This window comes from Maylandia zebra, linkage group LG11 (assembly GCF_041146795.1).
Source record: "Maylandia zebra isolate NMK-2024a linkage group LG11, Mzebra_GT3a, whole genome shotgun sequence".
Classification (NCBI taxonomy): Eukaryota; Metazoa; Chordata; class Actinopteri; order Cichliformes; family Cichlidae; genus Maylandia; species Maylandia zebra.
This window is the reverse complement of record NC_135177.1, coordinates 24,334,031-24,356,554: the sequence shown is the minus strand read 5'-3', so window position 1 is coordinate 24,356,554 and position 22,524 is coordinate 24,334,031. Positions and strand designations below refer to the sequence as shown.

At 39.3% G+C, this 22,524-nt stretch overlaps 3 protein-coding genes across 4 annotated transcripts; 1 reads left to right on the top strand and 2 right to left on the bottom strand.

Annotated features, from left to right (window-relative positions):
* Positions 1–198: 198 nt before the first annotated feature.
* Positions 199–7,183, bottom strand: mlf2 (myeloid leukemia factor 2). The gene is made up of 9 exons (XM_004550796.6): positions 6,861–7,183; positions 4,641–4,655; positions 4,440–4,551; positions 4,297–4,332; positions 2,826–2,879; positions 2,581–2,709; positions 2,175–2,334; positions 1,770–1,985; positions 199–693 (listed from the first exon to the last, which is right to left on the bottom strand). The coding sequence occupies exons 1-8, from the start codon at positions 6,902–6,904 to the stop codon at positions 1,774–1,776; spliced, it is 762 nt and encodes a 253-aa protein (XP_004550853.1). The 5' UTR covers positions 6,905–7,183; the 3' UTR covers positions 199–693; positions 1,770–1,773.
* Positions 7,184–8,087: 904 nt separating this feature from the next.
* On the top strand, positions 8,088–14,940 carry cdc42l (cell division cycle 42, like). The gene is made up of 6 exons (XM_004550795.4): positions 8,088–8,213; positions 11,302–11,406; positions 11,555–11,627; positions 11,744–11,853; positions 13,546–13,743; positions 13,868–14,940. Exons 2-6 carry the CDS (start codon positions 11,302–11,304, stop codon positions 13,955–13,957), a joined length of 576 nt encoding a protein of 191 aa, XP_004550852.2. The 5' UTR covers positions 8,088–8,213; the 3' UTR covers positions 13,958–14,940.
* Positions 14,941–16,094: 1,154 nt separating this feature from the next.
* On the bottom strand, positions 16,095–20,438 carry wnt4b (wingless-type MMTV integration site family, member 4b). 2 transcript variants are annotated; one of them, XM_004550794.4, is made up of 9 exons: positions 20,189–20,438; positions 19,582–19,809; positions 19,091–19,244; positions 18,903–18,987; positions 18,653–18,784; positions 18,217–18,359; positions 17,985–18,125; positions 16,979–17,141; positions 16,095–16,865 (listed from the first exon to the last, which is right to left on the bottom strand). In XM_004550794.4, the coding sequence occupies exons 2-9, from the start codon at positions 19,668–19,670 to the stop codon at positions 16,696–16,698; spliced, it is 1,077 nt and encodes a 358-aa protein (XP_004550851.1). In that variant the 5' UTR covers positions 19,671–19,809; positions 20,189–20,438; the 3' UTR covers positions 16,095–16,695. The 2 variants fall into 2 exon arrangements, with proteins under 2 accessions (XP_004550851.1, XP_076746186.1); XM_076890071.1 differs by lacking the exons at positions 19,582–19,809; positions 20,189–20,438 and adding an exon at positions 19,515–19,575.
* Positions 20,439–22,524: the final 2,086 nt, after the last annotated feature.

Sequence of the window (22,524 nt, the reverse complement as noted above, 5' to 3'; positions counted from 1 at the left end):
CACCTATGAATGCGTGCATGCATGTGTATGTAGACTTGCATTGACACAAATGAACACGTTATTTAGCTGTCAATACATTTTATGAATAAGCAAGGGTTTTAAAAAAAACAAAAGGAAAAATACAGAATCGGAAAACTCTTTAAACAACACTCCATAATTTAAGACATGCAACCCCAAAACATCAAAACAGAGGCACACTTTGCAATTATCTAACAATGTTTAATGAACTTTTTATTTATTACATTAATTAGTTATCAGTATACAATTCAATTCACCGACACACGAGTGTCTTCACAAACATAAAATGGATTGTACAGCAGATGTACTGTATACTGTAGCACTTTAGTGCAGTGGGCAAAGACACATGTCAAGTTTAGAGAATGAGTGTTTATATATATTTATACATTAAGTGAGTGTAGTTATACCCATGTTTACACAGGGGCGTTTGTAAGTGTGTCTGTGTGTGTAAGAGTAAAGAATTTAAACTCTAACCATTGTGTGTGTGTGTGTGTGTGTGTGTGTGTGTGTGTGTGTGTGTGTGTGTGTGTGTGTGTGTAATATGTTGTTCATGTAAAGACAGTCCAGTCATATCAAACATTTATGGCGGGCATCAACTTCCCGTCCTCATCGTGGTTCACAGCATCGGGGAAATCCTCAACTCCTTCAATCTGGTCGCATTGTTATACGGAACACCTGGAGGGACAAACACACAATGCCAAAAAAGTGCATTAGATAAACTAAACTGAGTGATTGGTAGCTATATTGTGGGCCATAGATCACTGAGGCGTGATCTATGGCCCACGACTACTAATAGGCTTGCTCACACCTTTGCACAGCACTGAGACCCCAACACAGTGCTGGGATTTTGTGGCTGCTGTGCATTAGCCTAAAGGACTTAAGATTCCTAGAAGAAAATGATCAGGCTACGGTGGCGGTGCAAACAGTAAACAGAGAAGAAAACAACCTTATTTTTAAATTATTTTTTAACGGTAAGAAAGTTTATTTGGGTATTGCTGAAATTAAGTCGATGAAATTATGAGACATGATCAGATAGATTGGACAGGCCATGTGCTGTTATAAGGTTTCAGAAGCTCTTCTATATATACAGGAGCCTGGCCATATAAGGTTTTATATGTTATAATTAATATTTCAAAATTAACTCTGAACTTCACTGGAAGCCAGTGAGGCCCACCGCTCTCTGCGATGCGGCATATGGTCGCCTGCTCATCCCAGTGAGCTAAACTGGTGCCCCTGCCATTTTAATGATATATGAATACGGAAGCTCCGAGATTCAAAGGTTATACAGAGGGAGACTTTCTGGAAAAATAGAGTTTGGAAGACTTTGGAAAAAAACCTCTAACTTCTTCACTTCCTATACTAAGAGTAATGTGGAGGTTTTCTCTGAGTAATGGCACCTATTGTTCAGGAGGATACTGCAGCAGGTACTCATGTGTGAAGAGCAGTCTCAGAAAAGTGTTAAAACAAGGGCAGTAAACCATTCTGTAGAACTACGTAGGGAAAATAGCTGGCATTGTTTAATCTCCTAGCATTCAAGGTGCAAATGAACAAAAGCAAATCAAAAAGCAGTGACAACGTTTAGCATTTATAATTTCTTACTGTGCAAACCAATATACTGCGAAAAAGTATTTATAAGAGTAAAATATGGCCATTTAATTTTATGTCTGATAACATTCAGAAATTAATAAGCTCACAACAGATTACAGCAATTATAATAATAGTGGCACAATGATCTCTGACATCTCTCTTACCTTCTCACCAGTCGTAACGTGGGCGGGTTTGGGGCTGACGGTGTCTGGGGGACTCGTGCCGATGACCTGGTGGGGACGTTGAACTGGGAGGAGCGGTAAGAGCGAGCTGCTGGCCGCCTCCTCGTCGATCGCGGCCGTAGTCCAACCCACGAGCATTCGGGGGAGCGTATCTTCCTGCTTCTCTTCTCCACTCCTCGTCAAATGCTGGACCCTCACCTAGCAGGAACAAACACCGGGTTAAGAGCCAAAAAGAAAAAAAAGAAATCACACGTGTGTGAAGTGAGACCATCAAAGTCACAACTCCTCATTCATCTCCTTTGCCCCCTTTTTAAATTCAATTCCAATTAGCTTGAATAGTAGGTGAAGCCTGAGCTAAGATTAGTGTTGTAATCAGGGTCGACTCACTCTCATCCAGGTTAATGTAGTCTTGCCGTTCTTCACAGTCTCCAGTGCGGCGATTTCGTGAACGCGCCATTATGTGTGCACGGTCTCCAATGTGGTGGCCAATGGCAAGACCCTCCAGGCCGCTCTCGCTGTCCCTCACCGACTGCCGCGTCTCACGGATCTGGGGGAAGAAAAAAAACCCAAAAACAAATCAAAAAATACCTCAGATTACAAAATCAGGCAGGAAGGGATGAACTTAAGTTCATCTCTGATATTTATACTGTACATAATCTATTTACAGTCACTACACTTACTGGTGTTAATGAGGCCAGCAGACTAATTAGGCCCCAGCCACTGAGCAGGTCTACTTACATGGCTCTGACCACAACTTCGTATATATATTTGAACTAATATGAGTTATTCCTACCCCCCCTGGGCCCGTCCTTGTTTCACTGGTCTGCTGATAAACTTTAGGAGCCCCTGGGTCTGTTGACGAATATGAGATCACTGTTGAGGAGGAAAACGTCTGACAGTTTGGTGAACCAGACATTCTGTCCTGGAAGAAGAAAAATAATGGAAAGTAAATAGAAATGATGGAGAACTAGTGAGACACACATTTCATTTACGACAATAATTCCTTTCTGTTTATTTGGAAAGAAAAAAACAACTCACCACGTTTCCCATCATTTCTCCCATCATGCCAAACATATCCATGAACCCTCCACCCTGCAAGCAATAAGAGGATCTTTACATTTCTCATTTGAGTAGTCCCCAACCACAGGCAGAAAAGCAGCATACATTGTGTGTTGAGTGCACAGTTGTCAATAACCACTTTTCCAGTGCAGGAGCTCGTGGCAGCCATGAGGTGCTACACAGCGCCATAAACAGCCCTTTCAGCCTCTCTGTTTCCCACTGTGGTCTAGAACCCTTTGATAATAACAACAGTGGACACTGTTGCGTCCACCAATACTGGAGAATTTCAGTGTTGATAGCTACTCTTCTTCCTGTTTCTGACTAGTAGATGTTTTTTTTGTTTTCAAGATTAACCAATTAACTGGGCCACTCAGATATCTAACCTAGAGTATGCACTTCTATGCTAAAAACAGACTGAAAGATGTTCTATGACGGCAGTTCCCGTTGTTGGAAAACGCCCAAAAGTGTTACGTTATGTAGGAGAAAACATTCTTTGAGCAATCCCCTTAAATTTTTTAACCCTTTATTTAATCCAGGATCCCAGATGACATCAGGGAGGAGATGAAATACACCCTGCACAGGCCAAACAAAGATAAACAAATAACTGACACGAATGTCTGTAGATTGTGTGAAGAAGCTGGGGCACCCAGGCTAAGGAGAACATGCAAACTCAACACAGAAAGATGGTCAGCAGGATTAAACTTTGTGGCTTATTGCTATATGGCAGCAGCGATAACTGCTGAACCACCATAATCATAAAATCCATATAATAAATGACAAAACTTATTTTATTATTTTAAATCAGCAGTCATTCTTTTAAGATTCGTTTAAGGTAATAACAGATCTGGGTAATGTGCCTTTATTTATTTTGTTGCATTTTTATTCAGGTTTACTTTTTTTACTTTTCTATATTTAACCGAGCTCCTTCCTTGCATATTTTTTTTACTTTATTGAGAGATTTTGCTTTGCCATATTGTATTGAGCTGGTTTCACACTGACACTCTGTAAAAAGTCAGAAAAAGCAAGTTCAGACACAGCAGGAGATGACTTGCGGTGGGTTCTCTCTAGAGAGAACATACTTGGCGAAGGAGCTGCCTGATGAGAGGGTACAGGAAGCAGGACACTCGATGCCAACTCATTAGCTATTATTAACTATTATTACTGCTGCTATTTTTTCTTATCCGAGCAAATCAATAAACTTAAACTTTGCACCACCTACGTTGTGCAATACCTTGAAATGTTCAGGGCTACAGAGTTTTGGGGATGTAAACCTCAATCTAACCTATTAAGAAGTCTAATATAATTACACTGGAACCTATCAATCATCAGTCAGAATATCATCATGTGGCTGGTGACAGAATTAAGAGTTCTGTAATTCCTTTAATGAAAATTAAGTCACCATGCACCGTGTTTGCAGTTGTTAAAAGAGGTCATAGAAGGTGTTACTAACCATTCCCATCATGCCAAAAGGAGCCAGAGGGCCAGCCTAAAAGACAAATATACACCTTAAGATTTTAAAAAAGGCAGTAAACAAAAAGCCAATCTGGACATACAAAACTCATACAAAGTATCTATCAGCACAGAGTCTGTTACCTGTCTGCGTGATGCACGATGTGGCTGCATCTGAGGAGCAAGAGGGAAAGGCTCCATCCCAAATGGTCCAAACAGACTCCTCATCTGCTGCCTGTGAGCTGCAAACGGATCCCTGGAAGAAATCAAAAGCATTTATCAGACTTTTGTGTTCGATTTCACATGTATGAATCAACTGAGTGTAGCTGTGTGAACTGTACTCACATAGGTGAAGGTAAACTGAAAACGACACAAGGAGGAAAACTGTAAACTTTCAAGCACAAGGCAAATACTCCAGCAAAGTGTTTCAAGTTCCACTGGGTTTGTGAGCCCAGTTTAGCCAACCATTATTTTGCTTTATTATTTTCTTCAGTTTGGGGGTTTAATACAAGAAAAGCCAGTAATATAAGAAAATCTATTATAGTGTATTTTGTATACATATAAAAAAATTAATAAATTCACGCAGCGAACTCTTCTCTCATGCACCCTGCTTTATTAACCAGGCTATCAGCCACCTTTGTTTTCATTATTTTCATAATCTGAATATTGTTTCAACAAGCAAGTCAATCAACTGACACATCGTTTTGTAGCTAAAGTGATTTTCCAACCAGTGACCAGTGAATATCAATGAAATTTTGCTACTGTTTTTTCTTTTTCTTTCATTATTTTTTAAAAATTAAACTTAATTCTTCGAGCAACAACTTTGGCAGCATAAAGTGGGAAGACACAAACTTTTCTCAACTTTCAGGTGAGCGATTTGAGAGACTTCCAATGAGAGCACAGGATATCAATGATTGATATTATCGCAGGTTAGTAAATACTTTAGTGGGTTACCTCGACAACCAGAGCCTGGAATACCCACTAGCAACCAGCTTTAAAGTGAGGACACACCTTGATGTTTGGTTGTTAACGAATAGTTGTCGAAAATTAGTCCCCACTTCATGTTGTCCGTTCTTGCTTTAAGCCCCTCAATTTAGTTATTTTTCTATGACTCTGGCTGCATTGTTGCTGAAAATTGGTGTCTGTCTGGTTGCTCCTTTAAAGTGTGTTTGCCAATTTAAAATGTAATAGGCCAAATGATTAAAAAAAGAAGAAAAAAGATATTAAAGGACAAAAACAACTGCCAATGAATTAGTTTAATAACCAGCCAGTAAGCCTGGAGGCACACCAAACATGGACTTGTATAACATCAAGACCCAAATCAAATACTGAAATTTGCATTTTGTGCATCTGTGTCGTTAGATTGTGCTGTGGTTTTAACAGAAAGCTGATGTTTATCTGTTAAATGGAAAATAAGTGTGATGAAGAGCTGAGATGCAATCATTGCATCTTTATTAATAAAAGGCCTATTGGAAATGAGTCAACACAGAAAGTTTATTTCCACCTACAAAAGGTGTTTTTGTTTTTTGTTTTTAATTTCCATTATAAAAATGCTTTTACACTGCATTTATTAAAAGAGCAAAATATTATGCATTTTCCATTTCCATCCATTTGCCTGAGGGGGAAATGCACTAATGTAAAGAATGCAAGACTGGCAAGACAGTAGGTCTTGAGAATGATATGAATGCAAAGAGAATATGCATACACATTTATTCAAAATGAGTTCTCGGCTATAATTAGAGCACCATCTGGAAAATCTAGAATTATGTACTATTTGGGTTAGACTATACTGATACTTTTGTTTTTGTGGTACACCTTCATTTTGATAAAACCTGTATGAAAAGTTAGATGAAAAAAAATAGCTATTTTTCATTTGCAAATAATATTTTGATTTATTTTGCATTATTGTAAAGTACAAATATATGCCATTCAGAAATTTTCACTAGTAGTCTTTTGCATTGTGATGTTTTTTTTAAGTTTTTTTATGTGTGTTTAAATATCAGAATAAAATCGCGGTTATATTCCATAATTGATCAAGCAGTGCGCCTTTTCTAAAAATAAATAGTTTGTTTGTGAGAGATTAGCCGAAGTAGAAGATTTACTTGCACCTGTTATTTCGATTTTTTTGTCTGAAATAAAAAACCAAAAATGCATATATGCTGTATTTACTGAGGGCTGCGAGATTACGGATTTTTTTCATCCATTTGCCAGCGGGAAATGCGCTAATGTAAACCTGCCAGACTACAAAAGTAAGCACTTTTAAACCTAAAAAACAAGCGATTTAAAGAAACAGTGGAAATCCAATGAGAGCAATTGACTGCTAAATGTAGTGACCGGCTGGTTATAACTAAATACTGTTGAACGCTAACACCTTTTTGTTATTGTCTATCCAATATGGTGGACCAGTGTAGGCCCCCACAGCTGGCAGGAGTAACGGAGGGTACCTGCTACAAGGGACAGTGGAAATTTTTTAAACTTAGCAATCCGCAATATAGCTACCAATCACTTATAGAACACAAAGACACCAGTGTCAAAAGAAAAAAAGTGTGAAATGTCAGTACTTACATCATATAGGGATCTTCATCAACGTCACTCAAGAACCGAAACATGCTAGGTGATTTCTCAGCTGGCTGATTCGAGCCAGCTAGCAAGGTAAACAGTTTTTAAAGGCTGATAGAAAATGAACTCAAACTCGATTTAAGCTGAAGTGGGGGATCTTTTACCAGCTCCCTCTCGAAAACCACGCACAATTACTACTGCTTAACAAGGAGGCAGAAATCGTAGCGTCTCAATAAACAGCGATTTCCAGAAACCTGGAGAAAACACAAAAACGGAAGTCAGTCCTCTGACAAAGGGAAGCAACGCTGCTATCAAGTTAGCATCAAAGCTAACAAAGCTAACTTCCGGTTAGCATATTTTCACAATAACACATTTCCGGAGAGGCTTCTAGGACAATTTTTGGCACTTTTTCTGCAGATTAGGGGTGTTTACAGGTAACTGATACACATGCATTTAAATATAGTATTATTTTATTTTAGTTTTATACTTTATTTTTGTTGTTTTATATTTTATTGAGCTGTACCATAGTACTTACTTAGACTACTTGTTATACGTTTGTTGTGTTTAACTTACAATTTAAAGGAATTTTCCAACTCTGGGATAAATAAAGTCTTATCTTATCTTTTTAGCTTTCCAGTCTTTCTGAAGTTTTTCTTTAAACATCGGTTTCCTACTAATTCGCAGTCGATTTCTTGTACCTAAACATTTATCAACTAACTCAAGGAAGGAACAACACACAACTTAGCAAAGAACCATTTTAAAATTGTATGTTTAGGTACTTTGTTACTAGCCCCATGTTAGAAAAACATATTGTTGGGGAAACACAAGGGCAACATTCAACAATTAGACTTAACACATATGGTTTGCTCGCATTTCTTTAGCTGAATCTACAATCAATCTATCAGTCTTTACTGACAGACTTTATGTCCTTAGTTAAAACTTAATAGATCTTAATAGGAAGAGAAACAAAGATCCAAAACAAAAGGCAGTCAACATCTGAAGAAGAGCTTCGACTGACCTTCAAAAAGCCTGAAGAGCTATTTCTGAAGACTATTTAAAGATCTTACAAGAAAGCTTCAATAGACAGTTCAGGCTTTGTTGGATAATAAAGATGGTCAAACAAAATATTCACTGTCAAGCTCATGTGATTTGTATAAACACTGTTTATGCCTTATGTGCTGTTTTGCCATGTGAAAAAAAAACAGAAATGTGTTGCAGTTTGGGCAGCAGGCGACGCTCTTTCTTTTGTATCGATTCTACAATCGGGACTGGGTCCCGGTTTGCTATGCGCCTGCGCACAAAGTAATTCGACCCTCAAACCCGGATGTAACCAACGCCTAACCTGTGGGAAGAAAAACGGTGAGTAGAGTTACAAAAACTGCTTAAAACTACTATTTGTGGCTAATTAGAGTAGGCGACACATGCAGGAGAGGCCCTCTAACAATGTTCAGTCTAACAGAAATGAAACATTTGTTTCTAGATGTTTTAAATCTGCGGGGTGGTTAAAGTTTTCTACCGATCAGGGTTAATTCAGAGCGGACAAACATTTCTTTAATGAAGCTGTCATGATTGTTTGTCAGCTTTGGTAGTGTGATTACTTTCATTTTGATCGATTTAGATCCCGCTGTACATTGTAATTAAATAAGAAATCTACCAGTGACAGTATTTTCACGCTGCCTGTCCACTGTTCACAAATCTGATTTAATTTATTCAGTCAGACTCAGTCTTAAATGATTATTTTTTTATATGTTGGCTAAAACATCTCATTTGCAGGTGTTGAACTTTCAGATAACAGATTAACAGATGGAGCTCTTATTTAGCGGAAGTGTTTGCAGTATCCGTTTCTAAATGTCATTTTGCTAATAGGCGGCATTTTCCTTTAACATCCTCGCTGTGCAGCTTATGCGGAAGTTATTCACTGTCATTAATTTTTCGCTTGCACATGTAATAACAAGCCAAATAGGAATACCTCCAAACGGTATGCACGCTGCTTGAACTCACACCTATCTATATACAGCCGTATCCTTCATGTTTTTGTTTCATTTAGACTAATTTTGCATTAATTTTTATTTCAAAGTAGTTTTTAACTTTGCAAAATCGTTTTCCATTTGTTTATTCTACTTATTTATTTGGGCTGTTTTGATTGTGCCAAACAATTTTCTCAGTTTTGGGGATAAATAGTTTATCTTGTCTCATCTGATCAGAGACTATTTGATGGAATAAATTTTTTTTGTATTTTTTTTAGCATTGTTCATCATACTGCAAATGTTTCTTTTTGTTTTTACAAGTAAGACTAGGGCCCAACTGATATAGGATTTTAAAGATTGACACTGATATTTGGCAATTTTAGAATCCAATATATCAACCAAATTTGACCAACATTTCTTATGTGTAGTTATTTAGTTTAGTTACATGCGTAGAGTTCTTATTAACATAATAGAAGTGCAATTTAAAAAAAGAGGGAAGTTGGAGAGGGCCCGATGGTGGACAAACTGTGCGTCAACACTGATAAAACCACTGAACAATGTTTTCGCTGTCTCTTCTTTACTGTTTTTTCTTTTATTGTGGAAGATGCAACAGGATGTGGAGTGTGGTAACAAAGCACTGACAGAAACAAGAAAGAAAACAATTGTAAAAGAGAAACAATCCATCCATATTTGTACACATGTTGTGTGGTTATGTGCATTATGTGGATAGGTGAAGCTCTATTCAGTCTCATTTATCAGCTGTTATAAATGCCAGTAATGACAGATGTGGACCAATAGATGAGTGGCGTATATCACTGATAAAGCTGTCATGCTCTAACTAATGCTCTCTCTGTATGCTTTTATGCCTAATAACTTAATTGGTTTGTTCTTCGAATAAAAGTCGTATTACTAGAGGTCTAAGTCACATAAAAACGCCTTGGTATAATTCATCAGCACCACAAAAGTTTAATTCATTTGTCTCAAACTGATTCGACTTTTACTGAATATTATATTTGTCATGAAGGGTGGATCGGGTTGCAGTCGTTTTAGGTGCTGCACATTAAAGTAGCAACAGAAATGTTTAGTAAATTTGACTTTTAAATAAGTGGGATGAATTTAATAGTTAACATGTACTGTAGGAAGGTGTGGCACCAAGAAATCTGAGCAGGCACTGTTTAAATATGCAAATAGTTTATTTGACCTAAAAAAAATAAGTTAATACTAAGTATTACCTTCACATGGGATTCAAACTTTGTTCCCTTTGATGTGAACGTTTTATGTTTAATCCATTGCAACACTACAGCTTAGTACCTGTGTGGACTTTTTCACCCTTTATGCTACTTTATATGACTCACCCCAGCCTGTCCAAATAGACCTATGATTGGATTTTCAAAAGCCTGAACACAAAGCCCAGCATCGGCGTAAGGGTCTAGTTCTGGCTCAGGCCATTTGAATTAAGATGCTGAAATTCTATAATGGATACTTTTTTGTCCACTAGTCCTAAAAAGACATACCCTGCCCCAACTGTAATGTTATCGCTTATCTTAGGACAAAATATGTTAGCAGTGTGAGCTTAATGGATCAAAACTATGAAAATGGCCATTGAAATGCTGCTGTTGCAATATGTAATGTGTAAGCATTTTACTATCAGAGTTACAGAGGTTGAGCTATTTAAAACTTTCAGTTTTTATTTGGTAAAGTAATACTTTAACACTTAATACATAATACTTAATACTTTATTTTCGAGTATTTGCATGTTTGATGTCTAAAATCCTGTGATGCTGCATACGAATAATTACTTCATATATAAAGTTATGTAATCTTTATATGCAGTCCATTCCCACATCTACACTATAAATCATTGCATGTTACAAGATTAGAGACAAATTCATGAATGATCAGACATGCCTTTCGTCTCAGAAAGGCATGTCAGGCGTTTGCTGGTTTCAGTTTTGCACCCCCACCCAAGGTGGAGGAAGGGTTTGTGATTGCTGCATTCTGCTTTTCTGTCAGACAGCAAGAGGGTGCAAATTCCACCAGGCCAAATTCCAGGAAAATATTGACAGAAAAACATAAAGGTTTAATCGTTTTCTTTAAAAATGCAAAGTAGGCCATTGGCCTCCGCTGAGGATGCAGTCTGTAAGTTTATAATTGTTTGACCTTTCATATTGTACTGACCAATAATTGATTAATCTTCAAAATAATGTGCAGATTATTCAGTAGTGAATATAAATATTAATTCCAGGCTTAGATGTGCTGGTTAGATGCATCACATGTCTCTGTGAGTCTGTCACAGTTAGTGCTTGTGTGTTTGTTTCCATGTTGTTTCACTGCCTGTATGTGAACCCATGCATGATTCTAGAGACAGTACTAAGAGTGCTTGTGTATTACTTCCTCTCTAAGAGTCTAGCTAGCTGTCTGGTGTGCTGTTTCTGGCAAACATCTTGTCATGTTTTCCTACTTTCTGTTTTTCTTTGTAGATGCAGACGATAAAATGTGTAGTAGTAGGAGATGGGGCTGTAGGAAAGACGTGCTTACTGATCTCCTATACAACCAACAAGTTCCCCTCAGAATATGTGCCTACGGTAGGAGGAGGAATTAAGAAAGACTGAGCCATATTGTTGTAAACATGCTCACCTATAAAATTTCTGTTTTCTTATATTATTCATGGTTATAATGCTGCACTACCATTAACTGCCCTTTTTTGCTTACTTCTTTTTTGTGTTTTCAAAGGTTTTTGACAATTATGCCGTGACAGTGATGATCGGCGGAGAGCCGTATACGCTCGGTCTTTTTGACACAGCTGGTAAGCTGGTCTTCGAAAGTCTCTCAGTTTCACTTTTTCTCTCTCATTTCTGTCAGTCTAAAACCTTTGGAAAAAAAATGTCCTTGTTCTGCTTCTCTTTTGATTGCTGCTCTCAGGTCAGGAAGATTATGACAGGCTGCGTCCTCTCAGTTACCCACAGACAGATGTGTTCCTTGTATGTTTCTCTGTTGTCTCACCCTCGTCATATGAAAATGTCAAAGAGAAGGTCAGTTTTGAAATCTCTTTTCACTGTTTTGGGAACAGAGATGTTGACTATTTTTTGTTAAATGTGTTGGCAGACTTACACTGGTCACTTTGTTTTATTCATAATCTATAATCAGCCAATCATGTTGCAACTTAGTACCTTTAGGCATTTAGACATGGTCAAGATAACTGGCTGAAGTTGAAACTGAGCATCAGACTTGGGGGGGAAAAAGGTTAAGGATTTAAATGGCTTCAAACATGGTCTGAGCATTTCAGAAACTGACGATCTACTGAGATTTTCCACACACAACCATCTATAGAGTTTATAGAGAATGGACTGAAAAAGAGAAAATATTCAGTTGGCAGCAGTTCTCTGGGGGGAAATGCCGTGTTGATGCGAGAGGTCACAGGAGAATGACCACACTGACAGGAAGGCAACGGGAATGCAAATAACCTCTTGTTGCAACAAAGGTATACAGAAGAGCATCTCTGAATGCACAACATGTTGAACCTTGAAGCAGATAGGCTGCAGCAGCAGCAGCAGCAGAAAACCACACCGGGTGCTACCCCTGTCAGCTAAGAACAGGAAACCGAGGTTACAGATTGCATCTGCTCACCAAAATTGGACAACAGAAGGTTGGAAAAACGTCGCCTGGTTGGACGAGTTTCAATTTCTGCAACAATATTCAGATGGTAGGGTCAGAATTTGGCATAAACAGCATGGAAACATGGATCCATCCTGCCTTGTATCAGTCGTTCAGGCTGTTGGTGTAACAGAGTGAGGCACATTTTGGGGCCTTTAGTACCAACTAACCAAGCATCGTTAAACACCACAGTCTCCATCCCTTTATATAAGCAGTGTCCCCATCTTCTGATGGCTGCTCCACCAGGATAACGTGCCGTGTCACAAAGCTGTAATCATCTCAAACTGGTTTCTTGAACACTAGAGTGAGTAGACTGTACTCAAATGGGCTCCACAGTCACTAGGTCTCAAATAGAGCACCTATGGGATGAGGTGGAATGGGAGATTCACATCATGGATGTGCAGCCATTAAAACTGCAGCAACTCTGTGATGCTGTTATATCAATATGAACTAAAATCTCTGAGGAATGTTTGATGCATGTGGAGTTGAGGCAGTTCCAAATGCAAAAGGGGGTCCAACCAGGTACTCGCAAGGGGAATCTGATAAAGTGGCCAGTAAGCGTATAGATCTAAAAATAATGATTATTTTTAAAGATCTCCTGTTCATTTTCTCTAGCTAGCCTAATGCTTATATTTAAATAATTTTGTATGTAATAGAGTGAAGAAAGTGCTGTAGTTTTCTAAATTTGACACACGTTCAAGAGCCACTTGCTCAAAATAGTGAAGTTTTCACTGTGTTCTTATGATCATCCTGATGTGGAGGTGTAACACACCTCCACATCAGGAGTCGCGATGTCCTTTCTGCTTGGACTGCTTGGAATTTTAATAATTGTTTTAATTGTCGTCCTTATTCTCAATAAATGTCACATGGAAGAAAAAGCCTCCTGCTTCCTCAGTTTCTCTACAATCTCACCGTTTTACATGCCAGACATTTTATTACACATTATTTTCTATGAAATGAAAAATATGAATCAGAAACTATTTGGATTAAGGGAAAAGCATACCAGCTTTTGATAGTCGCAAATTTCATTGGGTATCTAAGATAAACTTTGTCTTTTTGTCTGTATCCAGTGGGTCCCTGAGATTTCACACCACTGCCCAAGCACCCCTTTCCTGTTAGTGGGGACACAGGTAGACTTGCGGGAAGACAGCAACACGGTGGAGAAGCTGGCAAAGAACAAACAGCGCCCTTTATTACCCGAGAGCGGCGAGAAGCTGTCTCGTGAGCTCAAGGCTGTTAAGTACGTGGAGTGCTCTGCCCTCACACAGGTATGTAAAATCTCACTACACTTTTAAAACGTATTTAAAAAGTGACAGATTTGTTTGAAATAGAAAGTTATGCTTCCTTCTGTTATGCTTCCGTCATCTTTTCCTCTTCTTCTTCTTTAACCAGCGAGGACTTAAAAACGTGTTTGACGAGGCCATACTGGCAGCTTTGGAGCCCCCCGAGACCAAAACAAAGAAGAGGTGTGCTCTGCTATAGAACAGTGCTGACCGCGAGATGCAAAACGGTGCATATAGAAAAAATAGGTGGGATGATTGAAAACATCATAAAGATTAGTGGCCATTTTGACAAAAAAAAAAAATCCCAAAAAACAAAGGACAAAACCAAAGGGGAAGGGACGGTACCGTGGCATCGAAATGTATTTCGGTACACACGTACACTGATTGTGCCTTCAAAATAAAAGCTGAAACAGGCTGAGGATTCAAAGTATCAGATGTGCAGTGAATGCAGTTTAAGCACCAACTGTGTCCTTCTCTGAAACCTTTAGAAATCGCAGTGTTCTCTCTATAAATATTCAGGTGGGGCAGGCCCCCCCTTGCCTGTCACTGTTTTTTTTTTTTTCCCCCCAAAGAAATGTTCATTTATAAACTTGACATTGGCCTCTTCCTGTGTTTTACTTACTGTGGCCTACTGGGTCCTTTAAACTCAGTATAGGGAAGTATAAAAGGGGAAATACTTCAGTTACATTTAACATTAGTACGTTTAAGGGGGCAACTTGATGTTAAGTGGTACTCTACTTGCTTTCTTTTCCGACCTTCCTCAGTTGAATAATGTCAAAAAACTAAACATTTGCTGTCACTCCAAACAAAAGCAGTTGTCTGTAACGGTTACTTTCTTCTAACTAGTGGTGACTTGCAGGGATGAAAAGTGTTTTCACCAAGTTCCCTTATCCAGGTTACTTATGAGTTTCTGTTTTCTTTTTTGTGTATATTGTAATTTCACAATGCTGTTTTGGGAAAATGTTAGTATTTTTTAATTATTTTTTTCCCATTTTGAAACTTGAGTTGTTGTTTTTCGTTTTGTTTTTTTAATTGCAAGACCTCCAACATTTGAGCGAATGATGAGAAGATTCAAGTTGTAATATTTTTAATGGCTCTTGAGAAGATGAACTTTTTCTAGTCAATTTCTGGGTGTTTGTAATCACAGGATATTTTTAATAAAATGGTTGAGCTCAAATGAAATGTAATCGTTGTTTTGTGTGTTTGAAGGCAAAAGACTGAATTCGAAAGTATTATAAAGTTTAAGGGCGTGATCACACAAGTCACACTTGCCTCTGCACTTGCACTGTGTTAATGATCTGGGCCTGAGTATGCTTCTCTCACATGCTCCCACTGTCACAAACACTTGCTCTACCAGAGCACAATGAGCTTCGTAATTTTATGCATTTTGTTGTTTATTTTTAGATCTTCTTAAAAGCTGCAGCATGATCAGTTGAGGAAGCGTAAGGTATCCAGTGAAGTGGGGAAAAAAAATCCCTCCAAACCTACCTGGTCTTATTTGAAAAAACTGCCCCCTAAACCTAGTAACTGGTTGTGTCACCCTCGGCAGCTAGAATTGCAATCAAGCGTTTTTGATATATGGCAATCAGTCTTTCACATTGATGAGGAGGAATATTGTCCCAATCTTCACAGCAGAATTGTTTGAATTCAGCCACATTGGAGGATTTTCGAGTATGAACGGCCTGTTTCAGGTCGAAATGACAAAGCATCTTAAATGGATTTGGAGGACTTGAGCCATGCAGCCAATCCAGATAAGGATTAAAGGATTGTTAACATGACGCCAGGTAGGTGGTGATTTCTCTGACTGCAAAAAGAAGTTCAGTTGTTTACAAGTCAATAGGAAAACAGCGCCCTTGATCTATGACGTCAATAACCACTTTCCTGATGAGTTTATGAGCTCGGTCGCTGGTTTCAAGTCTTACAGAAAACAACATGATGCTTATTGTGTAAATTATGGCTCCTATTAGATTAAAAACATGATTAAGCTGCGCATGTTTTAGGGCGAGGCTTTGTGATTGAAAAGTTGCTTTAAGTGGGCAGGGTTTGAGAGTCACATGATGTAAGAGGACTCCACAAATCAATGAGTGAGATCTCTTTTTTTATATAAAGTCTACTAGCAATGACAGTCTGACAGTTACTGAGTTTCACTGTAGGTTTTAAATAATAAATCAATCAATGGTATAGTCATGCAAAACTAAACATGTACAGGGACCTGCAACTACAACTTCTGTTCCAAACAGTCTCACAGGGTACCATTCAATAAAGAAGCACTTTGGTATTTTTTTTTTTAATAAACTACTCTATTTATTAGAAACTCAAAAAGATCTAAACGCACTCATTGTGCAGGAAACAGAACAGTTTCATACAAGGACGAGGGACAAAAACACAAGACATGGAAGTAAGTGCAGCAAAGACTCTGATATACAAATAAATAAACCAGAATCAAAAAGAAGACATAAATACAGTACAAGTCCAAAGACGTGCTAGCCTATAACAGAATACAAGATAAAAGAAATCTTCAGTGTTTGAGAGTTAGTTTGGGTTAAGCTCTGCTTTAAAAGCTTTGTCAGTTCAGCGTGTGATTAACTGCTGTGTTTGTGTGTGTTCATGGCTACACCTGTATGCATGTCTGTGCCTGTCAGTTTGTCTGTCTTAATATTTTGAGCAGTTTAAAAGCTGAGCAGACTTTTTTTTTTTTTTGTACTTCCCGATGGAGCTTTGTCTTTACATTAGTTCTAATTTTGCAGTTTTTACAAGAAAACAATCAAACCAAACTGCAGTTTCACTTCTCTAAGGGAAAACGTGGACAAAGAAAGGCTGCTTTGGACAATAATTACGATAATTTGGTGTCAAAGTTAACCCGCGCTGTGTCCAGCGGTGTCTGTCTGGTGGTTGGTTAGGATCTGGGCTCATTTGGTCAGGCCTTGTTAGGACTTCTTACACTCTACAGGTATGAATGGTGACCGTATTCTTGCACTGCTGGCAACGCACCGAGCAGCACCAGGAAAACTTGCAGGAGCAGCGCTGCACCACCTCAGCCCGGCCTGCTTTGTAGCCTGGCCCGCAACACACCAGCTCGCAACCATCTGGTGCCAGCCGAGACGTTCCTGGGGGGAGGGGGGTTGGTTTAAAACATTGCAACATCACTTTCTAAATTGATATGAGTGGTAAGTTGGATTATGTGAATTATTTTCCTGTGACGTGGTCCTGGTGATCTTACCGTTACATCTTCTACCTGCAGTCCCAGGAATACCATTTTCAGGGTCGAGACGGCAGAAATCTGGGGAGGGTGCAAGATACACAAGATCTCTGGCAGCAGGGGGTTTGACCTGTGAGTCTCGGGGGAGCAAGGCTGTCCTGGAGCCTATACGTGTCAGGCGGACCTGGGAGGATTGTGACATTAAAACACAGTAATGTATACTGTAATAATACTGACTACTAAACACGGTCAACGTTTTTAAAATATGTGGTCAGCTTATGCAGAAGTGATCCAAAAGCTCACAGCTTATTTTAGACTGTTTTCCTTCTCTTGGCTACTTCTGATGTCAAAGATAATATCCTTAACCCTTTAAAGCCTGAACCATGAAATAATTGCCAGGAAATTCAATTTTTCTGAAAATGGAGTGCTTATTGAACATTCTGACAATTTTTAAAAAATTAATCATATTTGATACATTGGCATTATTTTTTTTTTTTGCAATTTACTACATAAAAATGTATTGGGCCCGAATTATTTAGTTTCCGTGGGGACAAAAATCACACTGATGATCGATAGATCTCTAAAACTCAAGAATTTGAGGCACTTGGTGTTACAAGGTTAATATGGTAATCCCGAGCACACAGCTCTGGCTTTCAGGAAAGTAGCCCCAAAACTTGATGTTTAAACCTTCTGTTTGCAAGGAGCAGCCAATCAGAAAAAAACTGATTTAAGAGGAGGGAAGTTAAATTGCTTTTAACCCCCATATTTCATGAGATGATGAGCTGAGGGCTTGCAACAATCAACAAGATAAATAAAGATTTATTTTGAGATGTGAATCATATAAAACTACTGTAGCAAGGTCCAAAAATACAAACATGGAGCTGAAAAAGCATAACATGTTCATTTCGAGATGTTTCAGCGGAAATTGTAGTTTTTTTCTGATAAATAATTTACTTCAGCTGTTGTGACGTCTGCTCACCCCATTAAGCTAGGGAAGATAAAACAAGCAGAAGGTATCATCTGTTACCTCTGTGGCTCCATCAAAACGTTCCTTGAGCACAACGCCCACACGCCTGAATGGGGGCATGACCTTCCAGCAGGTCCTCAGCTCACAGGACCCAGACACACCGTGACATTTACACTCAACCTGCATGTTATGAAGGATGGCCTGAGGAGGAGATAATTATAAAGGACAAAAAAATTCTGTAAATTGACACAGGGATTTGGAAATCTGTAAGGACATTGGTGATGTTGCTAACCTTTCGACCCGCCTCGTTGTTGTGGAGGTTCATGAGCGGCCGGCCTGCTGACAGCCCCTTGGCTCGCTCTGGTTCATCCACAAATGTCTGAGAGAAAGCCACACCATAGGACAGGTTGTCACTGCACCCTGACCACTGGAAACCTGTGGTGGAACGAGGCTTAGATTAAGATGATCTGTGTTACTGCGATTTTGTAAGGTCAAAGAAGGTTAGATGTTAAATGGAAAATCCCTTCTGGTTCATGTGAGGCAGGGGGCAGCTGCTACAGTCTCACAGCACAGGTGTGTTACATGTGACAGCAGATGGGAAACTACCAGCTGACATTACTGCTGCATACTTTAGACCCACAATCAGCACTGTAGCAGCCTTTCTATGCTCTGTGTGAGTCAGAGTCGATTTACTCACTATATTTTCATGGAATAGAGTTAAAGCTCACCCTCCGGGCTGACCCCCCTGACCTTCCTGTCACAGCCACACCTCTCCAGCTCCCCACGGGTGCAGGCTCGGGTCACCGCAACCGCCACAGCTGCTGAGGACAGAGCGTGCACAAAGGCTGCCTCACGAGTGCCTGAAACCACAGCAGAGACATGACACAACTTTATTTTTAGAGAATATTTATAAATGTTGCTCAGTGAATCGAGGTTTCTTCAGAAAATTCACTAACTTCATGCCAGTAATGGGTCTACCTTGGTTCATCACTCTGCCAAATACATTGATCCCACGTGGGGTGATGGAACAATTCCAGCGGCGATTCCTGAACTGGTGCTGGCACTGAATTGGACAGCGAGTTACACACCAGGTATGTAAAAGTTTCCATCTCTGCCACACATAATGGTGATTGTTATTTAAATCACTCAGAAGTTATGCTTCATACCTCTTCTATGACCATCTCTGCTGCCTTGCGTACAGACTCCATGACCTCCCCCCGTGCTCTGCACACCCCCACCTGGCCTGGGGTCAGCCCCCTCAGCCGTGCACATGGGGCAGCACCAGACACAGGCCGGGAACGGGGCAGCCTCGCCAGGGAGCTGGGACATAAAAATGGAAGGTGGAGGAGTGATTCACAGCAAGTACGTGGGGGAAGATGCATATTTAAGTACAAGGCTGGGGCCTTTAAAAGAGTGACAGAAAGATGAAAAGGTAACAAATAGAGAGGATGAAAACAAGGAGACAAACAGGCAAAGAAGACACGGAGGGCACAGTGAAGGCAGGGAGAGAGAGAAAAGAGAAAAGGTCACCAGGAGCGAGACAAAGAAAAGAGGGGAGCGACTGAAAGAGATTTAGTGACATGTCACCACCTTTTAAAAGTTATAGCATGACAAACAAACTCCCTCTTTCTCATCCTCCTTCACACACTAGACTTACAGCCAATTGGTTGCCATGGTGGGGTGGGTTGCCCATAGCAACAGGAGGAGGAGTGGTGCCGTGAGATTGACAGTGGAGACAGTTGGCATCAGACTGTCTGTCTGTCTGTCCGTCTCCGTGCGTCAGGCTGGGTCTTTGGGTCCACAGCTGAAGTGATCGCTCCGTCCGTCTGTGTGTTTGTTGCCGTTTAAGTTTAAAGTCCAGAGTCTGGGGATGATCCCCACATATCTGTTGAAATCACAAGTTAGCAGGTTAACGATGAATGCAGAGATGCTCTGCATGGTATTTTGGTCAAGTAAACAATAAATTCCTTATTAGTTTTCTAATGATAAGGTTTATGCAAGTTACTGGTGTTCGAAGTTAAGTCTGTATATGCAGTTTATCATTTTGTAGCAAATAAAACCACAAAATTACTGCGTTATACTCGTGAAATTTCCTTCAGGTTGCAAGAGTTTTAAAATTGATTCTTACCAGTTGATATTTTTGTGATAGCCAGTTATTCTTCTTTTTGTTACTGAGTGGACAGAATTTCAAAATGAATCACAATTTTATTCACCAAAGCTGCTCTTCAGCTGCTCTCTATTGTTGCCAAAAAAAGCATACTTACATGACTGTTTCACAAACTCATCCTTGATGCACAAAAAGACGTCCATATGTCCAATTTCAGTCCCAGATTAACTGAATTCACCCCCAAAAACAAGAACCTAAAATCCAGAAACACTAATAAAAGTCACTTTTTTATTAGTCAGGAAAACAGTAGCACGGTGTCATCTTATGGTTAGTTCTTTCCCGGGAAAACAAATGTGTCCATTGCGAGTTGAAAAAGCAAGAATGAGTGAGGGCAGTGAGCTGGGAGTGATGGGTTATAAAGGAGGTAGAGAGTGAGGCTGGGAGAGAGAGGACATCCAGGCTGTGGAGTGATGCTGAGGGAGGAGGAGGAGGGTTTGGAAAAGGGTCATTGTTTTACTACGCAAGCATTACAAGCGTAAGTATGCCCTCTATTGTGTTAATCTGGCATGAAAACTAAAGTCTGAGCCTGGGCTGGTACCTGGACTGAAATCACAAATGTGGTTGTGTGCATACATGCCTGAACACATGTATGAACATATATATATGATTTATATCAGAGAAACTTATGAGAACTCCAACTCCAACCTGTTTGTTTCAATAAACTTTTCTGCAAAATCCTCTTGTCAGTGACTGAAACGCAGCACTTCCAGTTCCACATATATGTACACGCATGTGAGAAAGTGTCTTACCTAATGTGTAATTTTCCCAAACTTTGTTGCTCATTTTACGAGTCCAGCTCTCCCCCCCTACTTTTCCTCTATGTCCCCCACATTTGCCCTCTCGTTCTCCTTCTCTCTCACTCCCTATATTGTCTTAGAAGAAGAGGTGACATTTAGACAAGGGGAAGAAAACAGACTGCCGACAAATATTGGAACTAAGGCAAATAAATCACAAGAAGGGAGGGCACGAGGACAGAGCGGATCAGTGTCACACGGGGGATTGGGAAAAGCAATAAAGAATAATAAACCAGGTTGGTGGTATATGAACTGAAGACCAAATTCTCAATCAAATTATCCACGTGAACATAGATTTTCTGGAGAATTTGAAATACCCTAAAAATTTTTTATTGATTACTGCATGTTGGCTGTTTAGCACAGAAAAACAAGCGCATGAAATAAACTGTACAGCATTTTTTTTAAAGAATATTTATCGCTGCATATATTTTCATTTTTTATTTTGTAGTATTCCCTCCCTTTCTCTCCTTCAAACCAGTCATAGCAATACTGGAAGAAATCCAGATGTACCTTCAGTGTTTTAAAAATTTGTGTTTCCTTTAGATTTAAGCTACTTTTGGGACCTATTCCAGTCTTATAACACACTGAAACAACCAGAAGAAGCATGTAAATTATGACTATTTCATTCCCCATATTTATGGTTTTTACTGAATAATGTAAGGTCTTTAAGGCCTACTAAGTCAAACTATAAAAGATATAAGAAAATAAAGTTTTATTGATCTATATTTTTTCCTCAGTTGCCCGCTTCCCTCGGGAAAAGAAAAATCAGGTTGTCACAAGATCAGTAAAATGTCAGTAAATGTGCTGTTTCAGCTTTCTTGAGCATCAGAACTCGTAAATTAATATAGCTCATAAATGTATTAAACGATCAGTATATGATTATGATATGAATAAAACATGACCTTTAAATGCAGCTTAATTGCACATAATCACACAAATTCCACTTCAACCAGAATCCTAAACCAGAAATCTGGTTCTGTTGTTCTGCTAATCTAGGCTAGTTAGCATAGAAAGTAGTTTTGTATTACAGTTTCCTCTGTTATGATGAGATTCAGCTGATGTCCAACAAAGTAAGTGAGAAGCATCAACGTGACTTTTAAAGGTAAATTAGCTACACGGTGAAACTTGCAGCTACGTCACCAGCTAACTATAACCAGATGGTGGTAAATGCAGTTTTTTAAAATTCAGAGTTTAAATGTTTAATTTAGGTCCTGATTTCCACATATTCTGACATCACTGATGTCTGATGGTAATTTTTCTTGATTTTAAAGTTGAAATTTAACTTCAAAGACTATAAATTAACATATGTGCCGCAGTCTTGTGACACTTAATGAAACCCCATTTGCTCATCTTAGAGGCTCATGTGTTGAATCAGTCAGTGCGTCACTGAAGCCAAACATTTGCAGACTCAAATGTTGGGAGTCCTCGTCTAAGATTTGGTGGCCCATCTACCTGACACCCAGAGTAAATGGTCACCCATCTCTCTTGCACACTTTCCTCTGTGTGTATCAGCAAAGACAGGTCTCTTCGAGGCTCCCTTCCCTCCTTTTTTAGTCTTCCACATGTCGTATTACTCCTTTGTGTCCCCTGTTTCTCCAAGTGACGTCTTCTGCTGTCTCCCACAGCAACACCATGGAGA

Bases quoted from the DNA above. Each gene is read 5' to 3' on its own strand.
- mlf2 (XM_004550796.6), bottom strand. From the start codon at position 6,904: ATGTTTCGGTTCTTGAGTGACGTTGATGAAGATCCCTATATGAT. The intron at 2,710-2,825 runs GTGAGTTGTTTT...TTCTTCTTCCAG, and splicing joins GAGAAATGATGGGAAACGTG to GACAGAATGTCTGGTTCACC. The intron at 2,335-2,580 runs GTAGGAATAACT...TTCTTCCCCCAG, and splicing joins CAAGGACGGGCCCAGGGGGG to ATCCGTGAGACGCGGCAGTC.
- wnt4b (XM_004550794.4), bottom strand. From the start codon at position 19,670: ATGCCAACTGTCTCCACTGTCAATCTCACGGCACCACTCCTCCTCCTG. The intron at 18,785-18,902 runs GTAGACCCATTA...CTGTGGTTTCAG, and splicing joins TGGCAGAGTGATGAACCAAG to GCACTCGTGAGGCAGCCTTT. The intron at 18,126-18,216 runs GTTAGCAACATC...TCTCCTCCTCAG, and splicing joins ACAACGAGGCGGGTCGAAAG to GCCATCCTTCATAACATGCA.
- cdc42l (XM_004550795.4), top strand. From the start codon at position 11,302: ATGCAGACGATAAAATGTGTAGTAGTAGGAGATGGGGCTGTAGGAAAG. The intron at 11,628-11,743 runs GTAAGCTGGTCT...TGCTGCTCTCAG, and splicing joins CGGTCTTTTTGACACAGCTG to GTCAGGAAGATTATGACAGG. The intron at 13,744-13,867 runs GTATGTAAAATC...TTCTTTAACCAG, and splicing joins AGTGCTCTGCCCTCACACAG to CGAGGACTTAAAAACGTGTT.